Below are 19,654 nucleotides of genomic sequence, written 5' to 3' on the forward strand. Positions count from 1 at the left end.
GCCTGGTGTGTCTGTCTGTCTGTCTGTCTGTCTCTCTCTCTCTCTCTGTCTCGGTAGTTGCCGGCGGACAGCATGGCCGTGTCAGCCTCCCACACTGAGGCCAGGCCTATCCCCCTTCCTTCCCATCATCCCCTCCCCCAGGACCACTACCCCATGGCCAGCCAGGGGTCCGGAACTAGTCCAGGCTGGGGATCTCGACTCAGACAAGACATGACAATGCCTCGGGTCTGAGGCTTCCCCTGCCTGCTTTCCCGCCTGCCCCGCCTGCCTCATGTTGTGTGGGCCGTTTTTTTGTTTGTTTCATTCATTGTTGTTTTTTAGTTATTTTAAATGAGGTTTTCATTTTTTAAATGCAATATTTCTGTATACAGAATGGATGGGCCCCACCCCCTGCGTGTGGCCCTCCCACAGTATTTTGTGCAATGAAGCCCCGCTCCCAGCCTTTCCAAGGCAGGGACACAGCCCCTATTTGGAACCCTGACCATCACCAGACCCTGGGGTCGGCTAAGGGAAAGCATGCCTCGACCATTCGCCTTCCTACCCCCCCCGCCCCCCGCCTGCCATCCTCAGCTGCAGGGGGACCTGGGGACTACCGGAGACTCTCTGGGAGGTGGATGAGGTGGGGGGCCCCCAGTCTTTCCCTCCTACAGTCCCATAGCTGGGGCCTCCTTCCTTCTCAGGGTCTCCCTAGCCCAAGCCTCCTGCCCCCATCCCACTCGGTGCTGTTGAGTAGGGGCCCTGCCAGGAACTGACCAACTCTTCAAGGAGCCATAGTGTATATATGTGCACAAGCAGGGGCAGAGGGGCGCATGGGGGTCTGTGCCCAGGTGTTAGCCCCTTAACCCCTGGGGAGGGTGAGGCAGGGCAGGGGCGGTCTCTCGGGTCAGTCTCAGATGGGTGGTTACCTCCCCGTCTTCTACTCTAAACCCTGGGGCCCTCAAATGGGGTGGGAGGGCTGGGGTGGGGGCCCTCCTAGTGGGGTTTGGGGGGTTGGGTTCCTGAATGCACCATAATCGCTGTATGAAATATTAAAAAGTCTAAAGTGAAAAACCTGATTGCAAGTCCCTGCAAGGGTGGGGGTGGGCTCAGTCCAAGGTGAGTCCTGGGACCTCAGAGATTTCATGCCTGGTCCCCATCATCTAGGAGAACACTGAGAGTGGGCCAGGGACATGTCACAACTCCAAAGGGCATTGGAGGGGCTGCAACATGCAATAGTAGAACATCACGTTGAAGCAGGCAGGGCGGGCAGGCTGAATAGAGGGTGAACTGAGAAGCAGGGGGAAGAGTGAGATTTACTCAAGAACATGCGAAAGCCAGGTAGATGGGAGCCGGGTGTATGTAGACAGGCTGTTTGTTTGAAAGATACTTGGAAGCCCCCATACAACCAGGAGGTGGGGAGGTGAGGCAGGCACAGTATGACCACCATGCGGCAGACCAGTTGGAGAGGGAATATGAGAGGAGGGTAGATTTTGGACCGCTGAGTAAGTAGGTAGGGGAATCCAGTACATGGGTCAGATTCAGGATTGGGGCCATCAATGGGTGGATGGAGCTGGAAGTTTGGGTTGTTGGTGGCCAGGAAGTCCCAAACTATGGGCATGGGTGAAGATAACCCTGAGAAGGATGCAGTCAATGGCTTGTGAGAGACCAGAGGTCATATGACACGGTGTGGGACCGGGCCTCAAGTGGGAGGATAGTTGTGGCTTTGAAATCCTTTGTCCTGGGAGCTCCAGCCTCTGTCCCAACATCTGGGCACAGCCAAGGATAGACCTCACGCAGAAGAGAGGAGCCTGGGCGGCGCCAGGCGAAACTACTGCGGGGAATAAGCCCAACTAAGGCTGGTTACTGAAGTTCAACAGTGGTGGCCCGAGGACTTCTGACCATTCCACTGTGTCCCTGTAAGCACTTTGGCGAGCTGTCAGCTTACAGTCTTACAGCCGTAAGGGTTCTCCATGTTCCCAGAGATGGGGAAGCAAGCAAGGAAAACGCGACACCCGATTTCCTTGTAGCAGCTGAACCTTCCACAGGCGCCTCCGCAGACTTCCTGTGCCATTCCTTGGCTAGAGTAAGGTGATGTGGTCACCTCCGGCAACAAGGGAGGCTGGCAAGGTGAGGACCTTGCAAAGGGAGACCGGATTGCCAGGCCAGACTTGGAAGGACTAGAATTCACCCAACTGCTCTGGGAAGTGGTAGGGTCATTGGTGTGTGCAGAGGTTGGCCTTTGGAAGGTAAGGGAACCAGTCTAGGCCTGGGGAGGGAAGCCTCGTGTTGGATTGTAGGAAGGGCAGGCTACCCAGTAAATGCAGTGGGGGTCTGCAGAAGGGCAACAAGGAGAGGCAATTGAGAGAGAATCTGACAAGATTCAGCTCGGCTTGAAGAGCAGCAGCTTGCCATGTGCCAGACACAACTCCGTGCCATTTTAGAGACACCCCCCACCCCCATGTGAAAGGGTTGCTCCCTTTTCTCCTTCAGTTTGCACACCTGAGTTGCACACCCTCGTCTGTGCCAGGTCTGGGCTAGGGGCTGGAATCTCAGTAACAAAGACACAATCCCTGCCCTGTAGAGGTTAACCGAAAATAGAGGTGAATTATGACGGGTATGGGTGGGTGGGGGGTGAAATTGTGCAGAAAGTGGGGGTTATGGACACTCCAGGCCCAGGGAGCTCTGTGCAGCAACCTAGAGGTGTGAGAAGGCAAGCTGTGGTCTTGCTTGTGGGAATGAAGGATGAGGAAGTCGCTGAGCCAGAATCCTGAGCCTGTCTCGGGTAGTTTGTGGGATGGTCAGGGGGAGACAGCCAAGAGGCAGGCAGATGCAGGGAGCCAGAGAGTGAAATATTAATGTTCTCTAGAGGTAGGGCTGGGAGCCCTAGCAGGAAAGGATGGCAGAGCCCAGAGCAGTGGTTCTCAGCCAGAGATCGTCTCCAGCCCCAGGGAACGCTGGCCAATGTCTGGAGACACTTTGGGGGATGAGACACATTACGGGATGATACTGCTATCCAGTGGGTAGATGGCAAGGATGCAACTGAGTATTGTACAATGCTTCCCACAACAGAAGTGCCAGTGCCTAGATGGAGAACCCCTGGCCTGGTGCAACAGTTCTAAACTTTGTGGTCACGATCCCTTTACAGTCTTAAGAGACCTTTAAAGAGCTATTGCTTATGTAGCCTCTCAGACTATTCCACCGCACACGCAGGAGAGAACAACAATGAAAACGTATTGTGAAAATAAGTTCTGACTTGGTGAACCCCCGAGAAGGTCTCCTGAACCAGAAGGAAGCCTAGAACCACAGGTTGAGAATCTCTGGCCTGATGCTTAAGAACATTCATAGCTGAGTTGGAACCACGCTCAGCCATTTACTACCTGCGGCAAGATGAATTAACGTGTCTGGCCCTCGCTTAACCCGTTGATGCCCGTAGGGGACAGTGATATTTATCTGCTGCCTAAGGCCTCGCTTAACCCGTTGATGCCCGTAGGGGACAGTGATATTTATCTGCTGCCTAAGGCTACTATTTACCGTGCAATCATTGCTGTAATGCCAACAAATACACTGGGCCTGAGGCTGACTTGCCTTCAATACGTTTGTCGGGTCTAGTTCGGGCAGGGAAGCGGCCCGCAGGCCTGGGTGGTGACCTTTTTCGCATTAGGTTTTGAGGGACAAGAAGAGTAGTGCAATGAAAGAAGGGCATTCTGGTCAGGATAACAAAAACTCTCGGGGTAGGGGCCGCGGTCCGGGAAAGCCCAGAACCTTTGTGCCCCTGAGCACTCCCCAAAATGTCCTCGTCCAGATCAGGGAATTCTGCCTCCACCTTTCCACACAGCCTTTTGCCCCGACTCAACATGGCGTTAGAATTCTATAAGACACCTTTGTCTTCATTAGTTCCCAGCCGGAGGTTTTGCCCCGCCCACTGGCCGCAGAGATCACCGCCCACTCAGTCCCGTGCCCGCCCAGCCACTCCACGCGTCCGAGCGCGGGGTCCTTTTCCAAGATGGCAGTAGACCCCCGGCTGTTTGGGGGGCTCTGCTTCCGTTTCCGGGGCCAGAATCCGGAAGTGGCAGTTGAGGGGGCCTCTTCCTATCTCCAGCTGCGTTGGTTGGGAGAGGAGGGCGAACGGTGATGGCGGCGGTCGCAGCGAATGTGGCGGCTGCGGCCGAGGACCAAGTACCAGACCGCGAAGCGGTGCCGGACCTGGAGAGCCAGTGGCTCCAGATCGAGAATAAGAAGACTGGGCGAGACCGTCCACTGCGGGCCGGCGAAAGCTGGTGAGGCAGGGCTGCTAGCGGAGCCTCGGCAGAAGGGACGGTTGGGGGCGTTGGCGGCGGTGGGGGGGCCTTTGCGGCCGAGGCCCGAATAACTGCCGTTGGGGGCGGGGAAGTGCCTGTGGAGTGGATCGCCTTGTCTGGGAAAGGGGCGGGGCTTGTACTGTGGCGCCGGAGAGGCCTGAGAACCGGAGAGGGTTTGTTGTGGGGAGGCAGGAGGAGGGGCCTGAGAAGAAACGGGCAGAAGGGTGGAGCCGGGCCTGCGTGGTTGAACTCGGAACCTGGGAAGCGGGCGGTGTGGGCGACAGAGGCCGAGGGGTGTGGTTTGCGTGGCTTAAAGTAGCTTCTGGCGGTTGGGGCGGCCTGCGGTTTTTGTTGGCGGCGTTTGAAAGCTCGGCAGAGCGGGTGACGTCAGGCAGGAGAGCGGAATCCAAACCTTAGGGCTGTGGGCGGGGGGAAGGGAGTTGGAGCCTGCGTGGTGGAGGGAGCTGGCGCCTGGGAACGAGGCTTGTGACGTGGGCCGAGGGGCGTGTCCTGCGGCCGAGGAAAGACTGCAGAGGGGAGGTGGTGCCTATGAAGCAGAAAATGGCGCCTGCGAATGAGCAAAGTTTGTGACGCGGCGAGGTTTTTTGCCTCTGACCGAGGCGCCTTCTTCCCAGGACGGGAGAAAGTGCAGGTGATTGGCACGGGAGGGGCCTTCGATGTTACATTTGGTTTCTGTCTTAGTACTGTCTTGTTTTTGTAATCAGGAGAAATAGCTATTTTTTAAAAATGTCCATGCGTATCTTTATAAATCGGTTTGTTTTACTGATTTCTTGGCTAACCAGTGCATGTGATGTACTGTTTCTGGGTTTATTTTCTTTCTCGCCGAGTTGCATCTCATTTGCTAAATTGCGAAATACGTAAGACCTGAAACGATTGCAGAAAGCATTTACGTAGCCCAGATTGATGGACATTCTGTAAAAAATAAACGGCCTGTGGTCTTCAAAAATTTCAAGGTCGTGAAAGACAAAGGACGAAAAACTGTTGCAGATTGAAGTAATTAATGGGATTTAGAGAATCATAACTAAATGCAACGGTGATCCTGGATTGGGTCCTGGAGCAGAAAAAATAAATTCTTTAAAAATCAGGTGTTTTTCTCATAAAATTAACTTCCTCTTTTCTACTGTAAAAGATGTTAGTGGGTAAAATTGGTGAAATTTGAGGTTTGCAGATTAGATAGTAGTACTGATCATTTCTTGCTTTGGATAATTGTATTGTGGTTATGAAAGGGAGTATCTTTTTTTTTTTAAGGGCGTACATATCGAAATATTGACGGGTAAAGAACCATCGTGTAAGCCGCTTACTCGCAAATGCTTGGAAAAAACCTAGCGTATATAAAGGTGTATTCAAAGAAACGATCGGGAAATGGTTAAAATGTTAAATTTGGGGAATCTGGATGAAGGGCATAGGGGAGTTCTTTATAAAATTCTTGCACTTTTTTCCTCCGTTTCAAAGTAACAAAATTAAAGAATAATAAAACAAAAATTTGTTAATTCACTATTCAGATTAAGATTCGGACCGTTACCTAAAGAAATCCGGTGCCCTTCCCGGATGAAAATCCCCCTCCCTGCGCCACGGCAAACTATTACCCTGAATTTTTAAACGTGTTAACGTTTTTCCACGTCTGTATGCATTCCTAAATCGTATTTGTGGTCTACGCTTTTATTTGATGGAGGGTATATATGAAATCGTACTGGGTGCGTACCTTGTGCCCTTTGCGTCATATCAGGTGGTATATGGTATCCACATGACGTCATTGGTGACGTTAGCCCTGATCGTTTGGTGAAGGTGGTGTCTGACCTGTTTCTTCTCTGTGAAGGAACAATTTTTCTCTTTCTGTACCCATTCTTGAAGAAACATGTTTATGTCCATCCCTTCCTCAAAAACGTTTCAGTACCTTCCTATCTCCCGCGGTGTAAATGCAAAAAATTCTTACAATGCCTTGCGGTGAGGCTGGTCCCCGGCTCTGATTACCGCCCCCCACCCCCTCACGCTCTCCATCCGGCCATATTGGATAGTCCTCAAACACCGCAAGCCTGCCCACACCTGAACGCTTTTCTAAGTGAGGTTTGCTCATTTTACAGCGTTCTTGAATCACAGTGCTAGCGGAATGTATATCTGTTACTGGAGAGCAAAGGGCCAAGTTGAGATTCGCCAAGTAGGGAATACCAAATCCTTTTTCTTGTAAGTTTTACGCCATAGCTCTCCAGCAAGGAAAAGCCTCATTCCATCCCGAGAATATACAATAACTGGAACGTTTTTTATAATTGGTTTGGATGTGTTCGGAAAGGCATGGGGGGGCTTTGGTTCCTGCGGCATCCTGCCTTTACAGCCTCCTCCCGACAGTACCCTTTAAGTTATCCCCCTCCCCCCCTCCCCCGCGTGTGGATTTCCTTTCGGGGTGTTGAAAATGTTTTGGAACTAGATAGAGGTGTGGTTGGACAACAGTGTGTGTGTGTACGGCTATTGAACTGATCACCTGAAAATGGTTAATTTTGTGTGAATTTTTAAAATGTCCTGTCCATAAAAAAAATTACCCCACCAAACGTTGGTTCAGCATCGAAGCCAGTTTTTCTCTGCTATTGTGGCTGATAACCATGAAGCATTTTTCCTTAACTCCATTTTTAAAATGGTTATCTACTTAGGTAAAAGCAAAGCGTCTCAAAGTTCTTTAATGTGCCATTCATTTTTCAGAGGTTTGTTGTAATGGTCCAGAAATTTATGTTTATAAAGCATTTCGAAGTCATGGACTAAATCCCCAGATCCTATATCTAATACCAATATTAATATTTTGAATCTTTTTGTCAGGTGGCAGATCTGGGCAAGGGCAATTAATTTGGCCGTCTGAATCCATTTAATTTCTCCGTAGAAGCTTATATTTTAAGAGTACATTCGGATTTATGATAGCATAGCTTGCGTGGCAAATTCACTTTTGGTGGGGTTTTTGGGTTTTGGGTGTTTTTTTTTTGTTTTTTGTTTTTGAGGATGAACCATCTGCAGACATAATTAAATCGGGGAGAGTGGAGGGAGTCTCTAGAAGGTCTGTGCAGGGTGTGGGTGATGTCCTAACAGGTAGGGAAGCAAGGAACTCGTTCTTTGTTCAGGTAAAAGGAAGGAGTGTGGCTGGGTTCAGTCAGTGTTGCGGAACGGATAGTGATGTGTGAAGGGTAAGCGATAGGGTCCCATTAAAGGTTAAGGACTTAGCCTAGAAATGTTGAGAGTTTTCTGTCAATGGAGACGTCTGCACAGCACGGGGGACCATTAAGTTTAAGGAAGACCCTTGAACCAAAGCAACGCTTCACAGGTCTGGTTGGTGATTGCTACGATAGCTCTCAAACAAGGTGGCTGCGCCTTGACTTCTGGAGCTAATGAAAGACTGAAATAAACAAAAGGCCTCTGTTAATTCCCTTGTCATTGAGTCCAGGCCTCTAGTTCTTTTCAGGCTTTTCATGAACCAGGGGGAAAGGGTTTGTGAATTTAGAATGCGGGAGTGGCAAATCTTTTGGTAGACCATTGTTACTAGTCTTTGTTGCTTGAACAGCAGTATGCTTTTTAGTTTGAAAAGTATGCAGTTATCGAAAGATATGTCTATTAGCGTGTCTAATTCTAATTGATATAATTCTAAGCCAGGAAGATACATTTTCTTTGTGATTTCTCATTTTTTAAAAATACTATTTGCTAGATAGAGTATATTTCTCCTGAGCGCTGACGTCATCTATAGAATTGTTGCATCGCTGTATTGTACACCTGAAACTTCTGTAATGCTGTATGTTAACTACACTAAAATTAAAAGAACAATAAAATTTTAAAAATATTAAGTTTGTAAAATGAAAACCTAGAACATTTATAAAAATGTTAAGTTCATTGAAATTTGGAGAATTTTAATTAAACCTAATGATACCTGTTGTCATTCCTTGTAGAGGGTGAAGGAGCAAATCTTTGTGTTCTGTCCCAGAGATAGTTTAGTCGTAAAAAGGACATTTTAACAGCATTATGATTCTGAATTTGGCAAAGACAAATCAAGAATAGTTGTTAGAAAAGATAGAAATTGAAGTAAGGACAAAAAAAATACCGCAGAGTGAACTTTGCAAGAACCACAGTGATACCTAACAAAGATGATTAGAAGCTTAACATTTTTTTAAAGTAAGGAATCTCTTCTAAAAATGAGCTAAGATAGTTTTTAAATGAGTTAAGAGGGTGTCAGAAAACTTTACCCAAGAGTTAACAGTAATTTGGTGATACAAAAGGAACTTCTAATCTGGGCATAAAATAATGTCATTTTACAGGGGTGCCTGGGTGGCTCAGTCAGTTAAGCACCTGACTCTTGGTTTTGGCTCAGGTCACGATCTCACGGTTCAGGAGTTTGAGCCCCACGTCGGACTCTGCGCTGCCAGTGTGGAGCTTGCATGGCATCCTTTGCCCCTCTCCCCCCTCCCCCCAAGAGGAGATAAAATAAAGTTTTAATTTAAAAGAATGTCATTTTACAGAAAAAGCCCAAATTCTAATTTTTCTCTTTTGGTACATCATTCATGTAATAACGTATGGTTAAAGGATTAATTTATGTGCCCTTATGTACATCTGTTTAGGCTTGCACGGATACATAAATAATAAACTTAGAAAAATGTAGTGTTATGAATAACGAAGCTTTTAATAAACAAGTAGGAAATCCTCTCAATTTATATCTATCCATGGTATTTTTTTGAGAGAGAAAAAGAGAGCACAAGCAGGGGAGGGGCAGGGAGAGAAAGAGAATCTTAAGCAGGCTTCATGCTCAGAGCAAAGCCTGACTTTGGGCTCCATCTCACCTGAGATCCTTAGCTGAGCTGAAATCAAGAGTCTAACTGACTGACCAAGCCACCAGACCACCCCCCCCCCCCCGTGATTATTGTATCTAGGGTCATTAACTTCTGTAAATTGTTATCTTAACCAAAATGACCAATTTCGTTTTCTCCAGACACAAGAGAAAACCAAAGGACAGAAAATACCGTTTAGTAATTAAAAAAAAATTTTTCTGTAAGCATAAATTTCATAATCATTTTTTAAAATGATTTTTATTTATTTCTTAGGAGAGAGAGAGAGAGACAGCGTGAGCAGGGGAGGGTCAGAGAGAGAGGGAGTCACAGACTGAAACAGGCTCCAGGCTCTGAGCTGGCAGTCAGTCAGCCCAGAGCCCGATGCGGGGCTCGAACCCGCGAACCGCGAGATCATGACCTAAGCGAAAGTCGGGCGCTTAACCGACTAAGCCACCCAGGCGCCCCTCATAATCATTTTAACAAATTTGAGGAAACGCAAATAAATGTGACTTTAGCAAGATCGGTTGTATTTTTAGATACTAGCAACAGGAGAATAGAAAACTTAAATTCCCAGCATGGATAGCGCCCTCCTGAATGTAACAATGTGAGTGCCTCCCCATCAGACAGTGGTATGACTGCCATCTGGGCTGACAGATTAGGAGGCATCCCAGCTTCAGAGATGTTAAACATTTGTAAAGTGTCCTTGAATTGAAGAAGTAACATAGTCTTATTTGGTTAAAATTGGCATAAACTTCCGTCTTCTGTGAAGCCTTTAGAAATCCAGGATGCTGTCGGGTGTGGGGGCTTTGCTTACCACTACAGAGTGATTGATTATTTTTAATGAAGTGTAGTTGATACACAGTGGTATGTTAGTTTCAGGTGTATGCTACAGAGCAATTTTCATGTCATTTCTCCTTAACGAGCTCTTAAAAAAAAAAAAAGTCGAGTGGTGCCTCCCTCTGCATGGAATGCTCCATTAGCCTTAAAGGAGCTTTTCCAAAGAAATTAACCTCCTAGACCTTCTGTGGAAGCAGTGAAAGCCACGGGGCCGGGGGGAGGAGAGAGCAGGTTTGCAGGTATGAGTGGGGGAGGGGGAAGTCCAATGATGAGGTATTCCAGAAGAGCAATGGAAGGTTTGTAGCCTGAGCCACTGGGGCAGAGGGGGTGTGCGTTCCTGGTATGAGTGAGATATACAGGGTCTGTGGGGGTTGGGTCGGTGTAGCAAAAACAATGAAACCGCACAGAAATGTGTGCCTATTCAGGTGACTTGTGACTATTGCCAGGTTTTTCTAGCCCTCCGTTCTCCAGCCTCCCTCGTTCTTTCATAAATGCAGGGAAGTTGCCATTTTAAAGAATCCCACGGATAGGGTTAAATTGCTGGAAAGCAAATCAGTACACTGTTCGGTGTTTTTCATCAATTTTGTAATATTTTTAAAAGTGTCTATTTGAGGCAGTTAACTATTTGAGACAGCCTTTTATGTCTCAAAAAGCCCATAGCAGTGCGGGTTTGTGGGTGAGCGAGGGACTGGGGTTGTGTGTCGGTGTATGTGAGCTTTGAGGTCCAAGCCCTGGGATCAAAAGAGTTATCTGCTGACGTTCAGTTAGCATTTACTCTAGGTTGTGTTTTCCAGACTTGGGAATCGCTCATGACATTTTACACAGGCACGCTTCAGCGGTCCTAAATGTTTATCCTAGGTGTAGTGCATGTAAAAGTTTCTCTTTTTTGAAAAGAGAGCTGGCCCAGCTGTATACACTTAACCACAGTTGTTTTTTTCTTTTTTTTTTTTTCTTGGTTTTGTTTTTTAAAGGACGAGCTAGTCACCATAAGCTTAGAAATCTATTATAAGGGCGCCTGGGTGGCTCAGTCGGTGAAGTATTGGACTTTGGCTCAGGTCATGGTCTTGCAGTTTGTGAAAGTAATTTCAGCCTAATTATTCTATAATGAAACCTCATATTTATTTCCTGGCACCGAGTGTGGGTTTGTGGTTTGTTTTGTTGGTTTTGTTTTGGGTTTTGTCCCTTTCCGTTCTTAATCGAATCTCTTTTGGTATCCTAAGAAGGTAGGTAATCTAGCCAAATCTGGGTTTCACTGAATAAAATTTTGCTTCTAATTATTTTTATGTGATGGTGAAACTTTTTTCTTTCATGCTGAGTTCTGGGACGAATTTCCTTTTTCTGTTGAGGTAGAATTGACGAACCACATCGTATCAGTTTTAGTGAAACTTGGCATCTTGACTTCCAGTGTGTTGATCTTTGTAGCCTAACAGCCACGGGCAGCAGTACCTCTGAGCCCGGGTAAGCCTGCAGCACTCCCGTCCCGTGTCCCGTGCAGGTTCCTCGTGAAGCAGCCCTGGTACAAGCAGTGGGAAGTGTACGTACAGGGAGGAGACAAAGACTCTGCCACATTCCCTGGCTGCATCGATAATGCTGACCTCTTTGAAGGTACCAGGCCCCTCCCTCCCCCTCCCTCTCCCCCTCGCGTGGAGTTCTTGTTCCCTTTGTCCCTACAAATGATCAGAAGCCCCTCCCAAGCTATGTCATTGGTGAGATGGCCAGAGCGACTGACTTGCCACTCTCCTTCCCTGATTCTTCCTTTGCCGCCTCCCCTTGCCCCTCGCAGACCAGGTAAACTGGCACCTCAAGAGGGGACTAGTGGAAGGTGAGGACTATGTGCTACTCCCAGAGGCTGCTTGGCATTACCTGGTCAACTGGTATGGTCTAGAGCATGGCCAGCCACCTATCGAACGCAAGGTACAGCGGAGGGGGAGGGTGCTGGGGGGAGATTCCTGGGGGACGGGGTAGCAGAGAAAGGCTTTGTAGGCCCTGGAGGGGTCTAGACCTGTATAAGCGCCTGTCTCCGTGTACGCTGAGCGAATACACCTTGCATGCACTCCTCTCCCCTCCGGTTATCTCTGTGTGTCCCGAGTGTGCGCTCGTCTCTGTGTGTGCTCCTCCGATCTCAGAGGTCACCGTGCCCACGTCTGCGTGTGTGTGCCATGTGGGTACGCCCCTGTACGCACCCTTCTGCCTTCCAGGTTGTGGAGCTCCTCGGCGTCCAGAAGATCGAGGTGTACCCAGTAGAACTGCTGCTTGTCCGCCACAGTGCTATGGACACACCTTACACGGCTCAATTCAGCCATATCGATTCTGTTGGTAAGTCTGAGGGCCGCGGGATGGCTTGGCGTGTCCGCACCTCAGGGATCTAAGAATGCGTAGGGTTTGGCTGTGACAGACTGAGAAGGCATTGGTCACACTTTGGAGGACCAAGGAGGTACCGGTCAAGTTGGGCAGAGGCCCTGGGGGGGAGGGGGGGCGTGCTCTAGAGGCCTCGGGGGACGTGAGCTACGTTCCAGTGACTTCAGTGGTACAGCCGAGGATACTGGCTGGGGGGTCTCAAGTCCCCGAATGTGGGTCAGTCATTTGAAGACTGCTCAAGGACACAAGGTATTGAGCGTGTGTGCAGGGTCTGTGAGGATGAGTCAGGGTGTGACGTTGAGATGGGTCGTTCATTCAGGGTCCCGGGAAGACCTTGAACGTGCTCCCATCACCCTTCACAGACCTAGTTTTGCGCACCGCCCGAGAACGATTTCTGGTGAACCCCCAGGAAGAGACAAGACTGTGGATCAAGAACGCAGAGGGCTCTTTTGAGAGGTTGTGCAACACACGCGTCACATTGCTTGAGGCCGCCCTGCAGACCGGGCAGGTAAGGGTGGGGAGGGCGTCTGTACTCACCGGCAGGGCCCAGCGTGGGGCAGGTGAGGGCTCGGTGCCCACAGGCCCTCCGTGAATGCCTTTCCTGCTTTGCTTTCTCTTCCTCGACCCAGTTGGTCATCATGGAGACCCGAAACAAGGATGGCACTTGGCCCAGTGCCCAGCCACCACAGGTCATGTAAGTCCATGGGGTGTCTGGCCTGGGGTGGGGTCCCACGGCAGGCAGAATGACTGAGCTCTTGAGCCCGCGTCACCCACACGTCATTGGCCCTCTGCCGATACGAGTTTCTCACCCACCCCAGGAACACTGCAGCGGAGGAGGACGAGGAATTCCAGGGCCAGCCAGGCATCTGTGGTCTCACCAACCTGGGCAACACGTGCTTCATGAATTCGGCCCTGCAGGTTGGGCGATGAGGCCCGTGTCTGGCGGAGCCGTTTGGGGGGGGGGGGGGCACTGCAGGGCAAGGGGTCAGGGTGCAAGCTGGGGCCCCGCAAGTCAGACTTGACGTGCCCACAGGCCTCCCCAAAGCGTTCGTACCCTCTCCCTCCGCTGGCCCCAATGTGCTGCTTCTTCCCTCCTCTGTTGTCACATTCTTCCCCCTCCTGAGATGCTGCCGCCTTCTCTTCCCCACCTCCCTGGCCCTTGTCTCCCCTTCCCGTCTCCCTTCCGTGTCTCCATCCTGGTCACCACGCTCTCCTCTCCGCCGCCGTCTCCTGGGCCCTGCCTCCTCCAGTGCCTCAGCAACGTGCCGCAGCTCACCGACTACTTCCTCAAAAACCGCTACCTGGAGGAGCTCAACTTCTGCAACCCACTGGGCATGAAGGGTGAGATCGCGGAGGCCTACGCAGACCTGGTGAAGCAGGCCTGGTCCGGCCACCACCGGTCCATCGTGCCCCATGTGTTCAAGGTGGGACTCGGCCCTGGGCTGCCCCTACCCGCGCCCCCCCCCCCAGCCCCCGCTCCCGACTTCCTCTCGCTCTGACTGCCCTGCCCCATCTTCTCAGACCAAGGTCGGCCACTTTGCGTCCCAGTTTCTGGGCTACCAGCAGCATGACTCCCAGGAGCTGCTGTCGTTCCTCCTGGATGGGCTGCATGAGGACCTCAATCGTGTCAAGAAGAAGGAGTATGTGGAGCTGTGCGATGCGGCGGGCCGGCCAGACCAGGTAGGCCATCGCCGGGGGCCCCCGTCCCGAGAGCCCTATGAAAGCCACCCGGGCCTCTGCGTCAGGGCATCTCTGGCCTCCCTGGGGTATGCCACACCGCACCTGACCTCATCTCCAAGCCCGGTCCCAGGCTTGGCTCCCGCCCAGTCACCTCACCCAGTGTCCTGTGAAGAAGCCCCAGCCTGACCCGGCACAGCCACCGCGTAGCTCTAGCTGTAACTCTGTCTCTGGGCTTTGCCAGGGCGCTAACACTGACTTCGCCCGCATGCGCATCCACCCCAAACTGTGGTGTCCGCTGCCCCGGGCAGGCCTTGTCACCCACCATCACCCCGTCAACAGGAGGTGGCTCAGGAGGCCTGGCAGAACCACAAACGGCGGAACGATTCTGTGATCGTGGACACCTTCCACGGTCTCTTCAAGTCCACGCTGGTGTGCCCCGATTGTGGCAACGTGTCTGTGACCTTCGACCCCTTCTGCTACCTCAGTGTCCCACTGCCTGTCAGCCACAAGAGGGTCATGGAGGTCTTCTTTGTCTCCATGGATCCTCGCCGCAAGCCAGAGCAGGTACGGGGTGATGGTGACGCGGGGACATTCCGGCATGCTGACCCCACCACACCTTGACGGTGCCCGCACTAATTCCCCACACGCCCTTCTGCTCTTTTGCGGATACCGTTCCTCCCTCAGCACCGGCTTGTGGTCCCCAAGAAAGGCAAGATCTCGGATCTGTGTGTGGCTCTGGCCAAGCACACTGGCGTGTCTCCAGAAAGGGTGAGGCTCTGCAGGCAGAGGGGCGGGAAGTGGGGGGCAGAGGGCCTGGGAAGATCTTGCAGGCTGACCGGCTTCCTCTCTACATTACCATTCCCAGATGATGGTGGCCGATGTCTTCAGTCACCGCTTCTATAAGATCTACCAGCTGGAGGAGTCTCTGAACAGCATCTTGGACCGAGATGATATCTTCATGTGAGTGAGGGCGCCAGGAGAGCTAGGGCTTCCCCAGGAGTCTCCTGCGAGCCAATTCCCTGTCCCCCATTGGCCTGACTCGCAGGGTACCTGCCTCGTGTGGGGCTCTGGCCACGTGCCTTAGCGGGCCAGGAGGCTCGGGGCTGTCAGTGGGGTGAGCGACGGGTCCTCATACGGGCTCTTCTTGGGTGTCTTCTGCCTTGTGACATGTTGGAGGCTCCTGTTTCTTCTTCTGTATTCTGTTCAGCATTCCCTGAGTTCCTCGTGTCACAAAGTGCTGCGTCATCTAACACCTGTGAAGCACGAAACACTGGGTGTCTCTTTAAAAAATAATTTCAGACTGTTAGGGGTGAGTGGGTGGAGCACCTGGGGCAGAGTCCCCGGGCCCCTCTTTTTTTTTTTTTTTTTTTTTTTTAATGTTTATTTTTGAGAGACCGAGCACAAGCAGGGGAGGGGCAGAGAGAGGGAGACACAGAATCCGAAGCAGGCTCCAGGCTCTGAGCTCTCAGCACAGAGCCTGACACGGGGCTCGAACCGTGAAAACCTGACCTGAGCTGAAGTCAGATGCTTAACCGACTCAGCCACCCAGGTGCGCCCGCGGGCCCCTCTTAAGTGTCCTGTCAAGTGTGGCCTGGTGTTCACCCCCCACAGATACGAGGTGTCGGGCAGGTCTGCCATTGGTGAGAACTCCAGAGAGGACGTGGTGCTGCCCATCTACCTGCGGGAGCGCACACCGGCGCGGGATTATAACAACTCCTACTACGGCCTGATGCTCTTCGGGCACCCGCTCCTGGTGTCCGTGCCCCGTGACCGGCTCTCCTGGGACGCCCTGTATCACATCCTGCTGTACCGCCTCTCGTGAGTCTGCCTTTTGGGGGACATGGGGAAGGTGGGGTCTGAACTTAGAACCAGATGTCGAGCTGCTCAGAGTTGCCAGCCCCTTGCCACTTGCAGGAGACAGCTAAGCTTAACATGGGCAGAGAGCAACTTGTAGGGTTTTTTCCCCTCTTCGTCTGAACCTCTGACTTTGCCACAGTCTCTCCTGGGTGTTGGAGATGACAGGGGTCAACAAAACGGACAAAATACGCACAATTTTGGCACTTCGTTACCCTCTCCTTGGAGAGGCGTGGTGATTTGTATCTTTGTTGGTCGATTTCCGTTGTGCCTAAAATCCAGAGTCCTTAGTCAGGCAAGTAGAGCACTGTGCTCTCTGGCTTACTGTCTCCCTCGTGTTGTGCCAACGCGTCTCTTCCTCGGAGGCCTCCCCTGATCAACGTTTACGGCCCATCGTGTGGGGGTTTACCAGCAGCTTATCATACTTAAGGTCCATGCGTCATAACCGTGACTCGTGAGGTCCTACCTTGTCGGGCCGCCTCTTCGGGCGCTTCTGTGTCCTCCCCTGAGGCCGTGTGGGCTCACCATGAACAACTGCTTGCGTGCGGGCTTGCCGGTGCTTCCCGGGCCCTGGCCTGCCTGCCCCCGTGCCCCTCCCCGAGACTCTCACCTGCTCGCTTGGCAGGCGCTACGTGACCAGGCCCACCTCTGATGACGAAGATGACGGGGATGAGAAAGGTGAGGAAGAGGCAGGAGAGAGGATCGACAGGAATGAGGGTCTGTGCCAGCCGCGCCCGGGCCCGAGGGGGGCCCGGGGCGGGGGGTCTGGGGGGTTTCTGTGTGGATGTGCCTCGCCTCTCAGGCACCCGGGCTCACAAAGACCCGTCTGCCGCCCTGCCCCGCCCTAGCAGACATGGAGGATAAGGACGGCATCCCCAAGCCTGGACGCGTGGCCGGGGCCAGCTCCCAGGATTCCGGGCCGGAGCAGGCGGGGCCCAGCTGTGGCGTCGCAGGCGGGAGCCGCGCCCCTGTGGACAGCTCCCCCGGGCCGTCACACTGGCCCCAGAGGGCACGGCGCAAGCACCTGTTCACCCTGCAGACGGTGAACTCCAACGGGACCAGCGACCGCTCCACCTTCAACGAGGATACCCATGGTGTCTCCTTCAGCTGTGAGCCAGGGTGGGGATGTGGGAGGGGGTTTCCTTGGCAGCAGGGCCCATGACCACCTCCCCTCGCCCTCAGCCCAGCCATACATCGCCATCGACTGGGAGCCGGAGATGAAGAAGCGTTACTACGACGAGGTGGAGGCCGAGGTAAACGAGGCTTCCGGGGAGGGGGCCGCCTTCAGCTTGCGCCCCCGCGGCCCTTCGCGCCCGCCCCCTCCCCCTCAAGCCCCTGAAAGTCCTGACCACGGAGCCCCCCCCCCCCGGGGCCTCGGACTCCGCGCCCTTAGCCACGGGGCACACGTCTCCCACCGCCCGTCCTGTTCACCTGCCGTGCGCCCCCTGGCCTAGGGCTACGTGAAGCATGACTGCGTCGGGTACGTGCTGAAGAAGGCGCCGGTGCGGCTGCAGGAGTGCATTGAGCTCTTCACCACCGTGGAGACCCTGGAGAAGGAGAATCCCTGGTGAGGGGCCGGACGACGGGGTCTCTGGGGGCGTAGTGGTGGGGGGGTGACCTGCCCAGAGCCCTCCCACCTGTAAATGCCCCTCACTCAGACCCTCCTGTCACTCTGGCCACCAATACCCGGGCTTAGAGTAAATGCTGAGAGCGAAGACTTTTAATCTTAAGGTTGCACCGAGTGTCCTTCTCTCTGGCCATGCTGGTGTGGGGGGTGCAGGGGGCGCTCAGTAGATCCTTGCAGAGTAAGCTCACGAGACGTGAAGGGACAGCCAGAAAGATGAAGGTGGCCTCAGACATTAGGGCAGCATCTTCGTGGAGCAGGAAGGGAACAGACATACAAAGTCGTGCCCAAAGGACTCGGCAGCAGGTGGTCAGTAAGCACCTGGCGAGCCAGCGAATGGGGGACACGGAGAAGTTAGAGGGACGGAGGCAGGCCCTAGAATGACACGAACGGCTCACGGACCAGAAACCAAACGAAAGGACATGCTAGCGGAAAAGCCCGACGGTAGCTGACGAATGACAGGATTTTAACGTGTGCAGAGGGCGGGCTGGAGTGACGGGCGGGCCGGAAGGAAGGGCCGGGCAGCATCTCTGTGGAGCAGACGTGGCCTGCGGGGGCCTCGCGGTACAAAGGAGCGCGCCGTGGCTGCTCCTGTGGCGCGTGTCTGCGCGCGGGTGCGGACTGGTGCCCTTGTGTCTCCGTAGGTACTGTCCCACCTGCAAGCAGCACCAGCTGGCCACCAAGAAGCTGGACCTGTGGATGCTGCCTGAGACGCTCATTATCCACCTGAAGCGCTTCTCCTACACCAAGTTCTCCCGCGAGAAGCTGGATACTCTCGTGGAGTTTCCCATCCGGTCTGGGCCGGGGCCTTGGACGGGCAGGACGGCTGGGGGGCAGGGTGGGGGGAGGAGGCCAACGGGGAGTGGGGAGGAGGGGTCCTGGGAGTGACCCTGTCCTCCCCCACAGGGACCTGGACTTCTCCGAGTTTGTCATCAAGCCGCAGAACGAGTCGGCTCCGGAGCTGTACAAATACGATCTCATTGCGGTTTCCAATCATTACGGGGGCCTGCGCGACGGACACTGTATGTGCGGGGCTGTGGCGGGGCTCGCCCGGGGGCAAGGGGCGGCGTGTCCTCGGCGTGCAACCGGGACAAGCGAGCCGGGGCGGGCCGGGGACCTGGGAAGCTCTTAGGGGCGCAGAGCAGGTGCGGATGGGGCCCCTCTCTTACAGACACGACGTTTGCCTGCAACAAGGACAGCGGCCAGTGGCACTACTTCGATGACAGCAGCGTCTCGCCAGTAACTGAGAACCAGATCGAGGTGTGCCCTCCATCCTCACTCCTTCCCCCCCCCCCGTGCCTCCGATCCACGCTGACCCCTGTCCTCTCCCCGCAGTCCAAGGCAGCCTACGTCCTCTTCTACCAACGCCAGGACGTGGCGCGTCGCCTGCAGCCCCAGCCTGGCTCACGTGACCCCCCAGTGTCCCCTGCCTGCGGTTCCCCACCCAGCTCTGAGTTCATGGATGTAAAATGAGGGGCCCCCCCCCCGGCCCCGCCGCGGGGAAGGAAGCCATCTCTCTGTTCTCTTCCTTCCCGCCCCCATCCCCCCAGACCCCGTTAGGTGCCCCGTGTCAGGCGTTGCAGGCTGTAGTTGTGGCCGCCGTTCTCCTGTGCCGCTCTGTTGCTCTCGCCCGGGGAAGAAGAGGTTGTGTCTCTCCCCGGCAGTGTGTCCCCCGCCTGCGTTTGCCCCGTAGAGCATTGACTTTCCCTCGTTCTCTCTATTTATGGTTGTCCCCTTCCCTCCGTCCTCAGCCTGGGGTGTTTAAGGGGGGAGGGGGGAGATGCGCCTGAACACAGAGTGTATTTTCTTACCGAGGCCCCGTACCTTCCGCTGTGTATATATAAAGTGCCAGTGCGTCTGTGGCTGCGTGCTCTTCTTGCCGTGCACCGAGCGCCGGCTGGGGGTCTGCGTGCTCGCTGGGGGACGGGGCCATGAGGAGTGACGCTCTGAGTGCCTGTCGCGTGCCACCTTGGGGGCATTTTCAGCACCTTCCAACGCCACACACGGTTCCCGGCACCAACCTCGCGTGCTCGGTGTTTTCCAAGGCGATTTACACACTGACTCGTAGTCCTCGCTCCGGTCTCAGGGTGAGGCTCGTCGTCTCTGGGGAGACTGACGCACGGCTCGAGGAATTGCTCAGGTTCTGCCAGGAGATGGGTACACGTGGTTACGTACACTGGGGTGGCTCCCTGGAGGGGGTGTTTGACCTCTCT

General features: G+C 53.4%; 1 protein-coding gene across 4 annotated transcripts; it reads left to right on the forward strand.

Moving 5' to 3' along the window:
- Positions 1-3,946: 3,946 nt before the first annotated feature.
- Positions 3,947-19,303, forward strand: USP11 (ubiquitin specific peptidase 11). 4 transcript variants are annotated; one of them, XM_039216781.1, is made up of 21 exons: positions 3,947-4,256; positions 11,421-11,530; positions 11,709-11,839; positions 12,124-12,241; positions 12,646-12,791; positions 12,913-12,977; positions 13,102-13,201; positions 13,534-13,707; positions 13,805-13,963; positions 14,303-14,527; positions 14,648-14,731; positions 14,829-14,923; positions 15,575-15,781; positions 16,443-16,495; positions 16,666-16,926; positions 17,000-17,070; positions 17,272-17,384; positions 18,086-18,235; positions 18,348-18,463; positions 18,613-18,701; positions 18,777-19,303. In XM_039216781.1, exons 1-21 carry the CDS (start codon positions 4,111-4,113, stop codon positions 18,912-18,914), a joined length of 2,751 nt encoding a protein of 916 aa, XP_039072712.1. In that variant the 5' UTR covers positions 3,947-4,110; the 3' UTR covers positions 18,915-19,303. The 4 variants fall into 4 exon arrangements, with proteins under 4 accessions (XP_039072712.1, XP_039072714.1, XP_039072713.1 ...); XM_039216783.1 differs by having other exon boundaries at positions 3,948-4,256; positions 16,666-16,911; XM_039216782.1 differs by having other exon boundaries at positions 3,948-4,256; positions 16,669-16,926.
- Positions 19,304-19,654: the final 351 nt, after the last annotated feature.

The sequence above is a fragment of the Hyaena hyaena genome, unplaced genomic scaffold (genome assembly GCF_003009895.1).
Source record: "Hyaena hyaena isolate Hyena2069 unplaced genomic scaffold, ASM300989v1 scaffold_658, whole genome shotgun sequence".
NCBI lineage: Eukaryota > Metazoa > Chordata > Mammalia > Carnivora > Hyaenidae > Hyaena > Hyaena hyaena.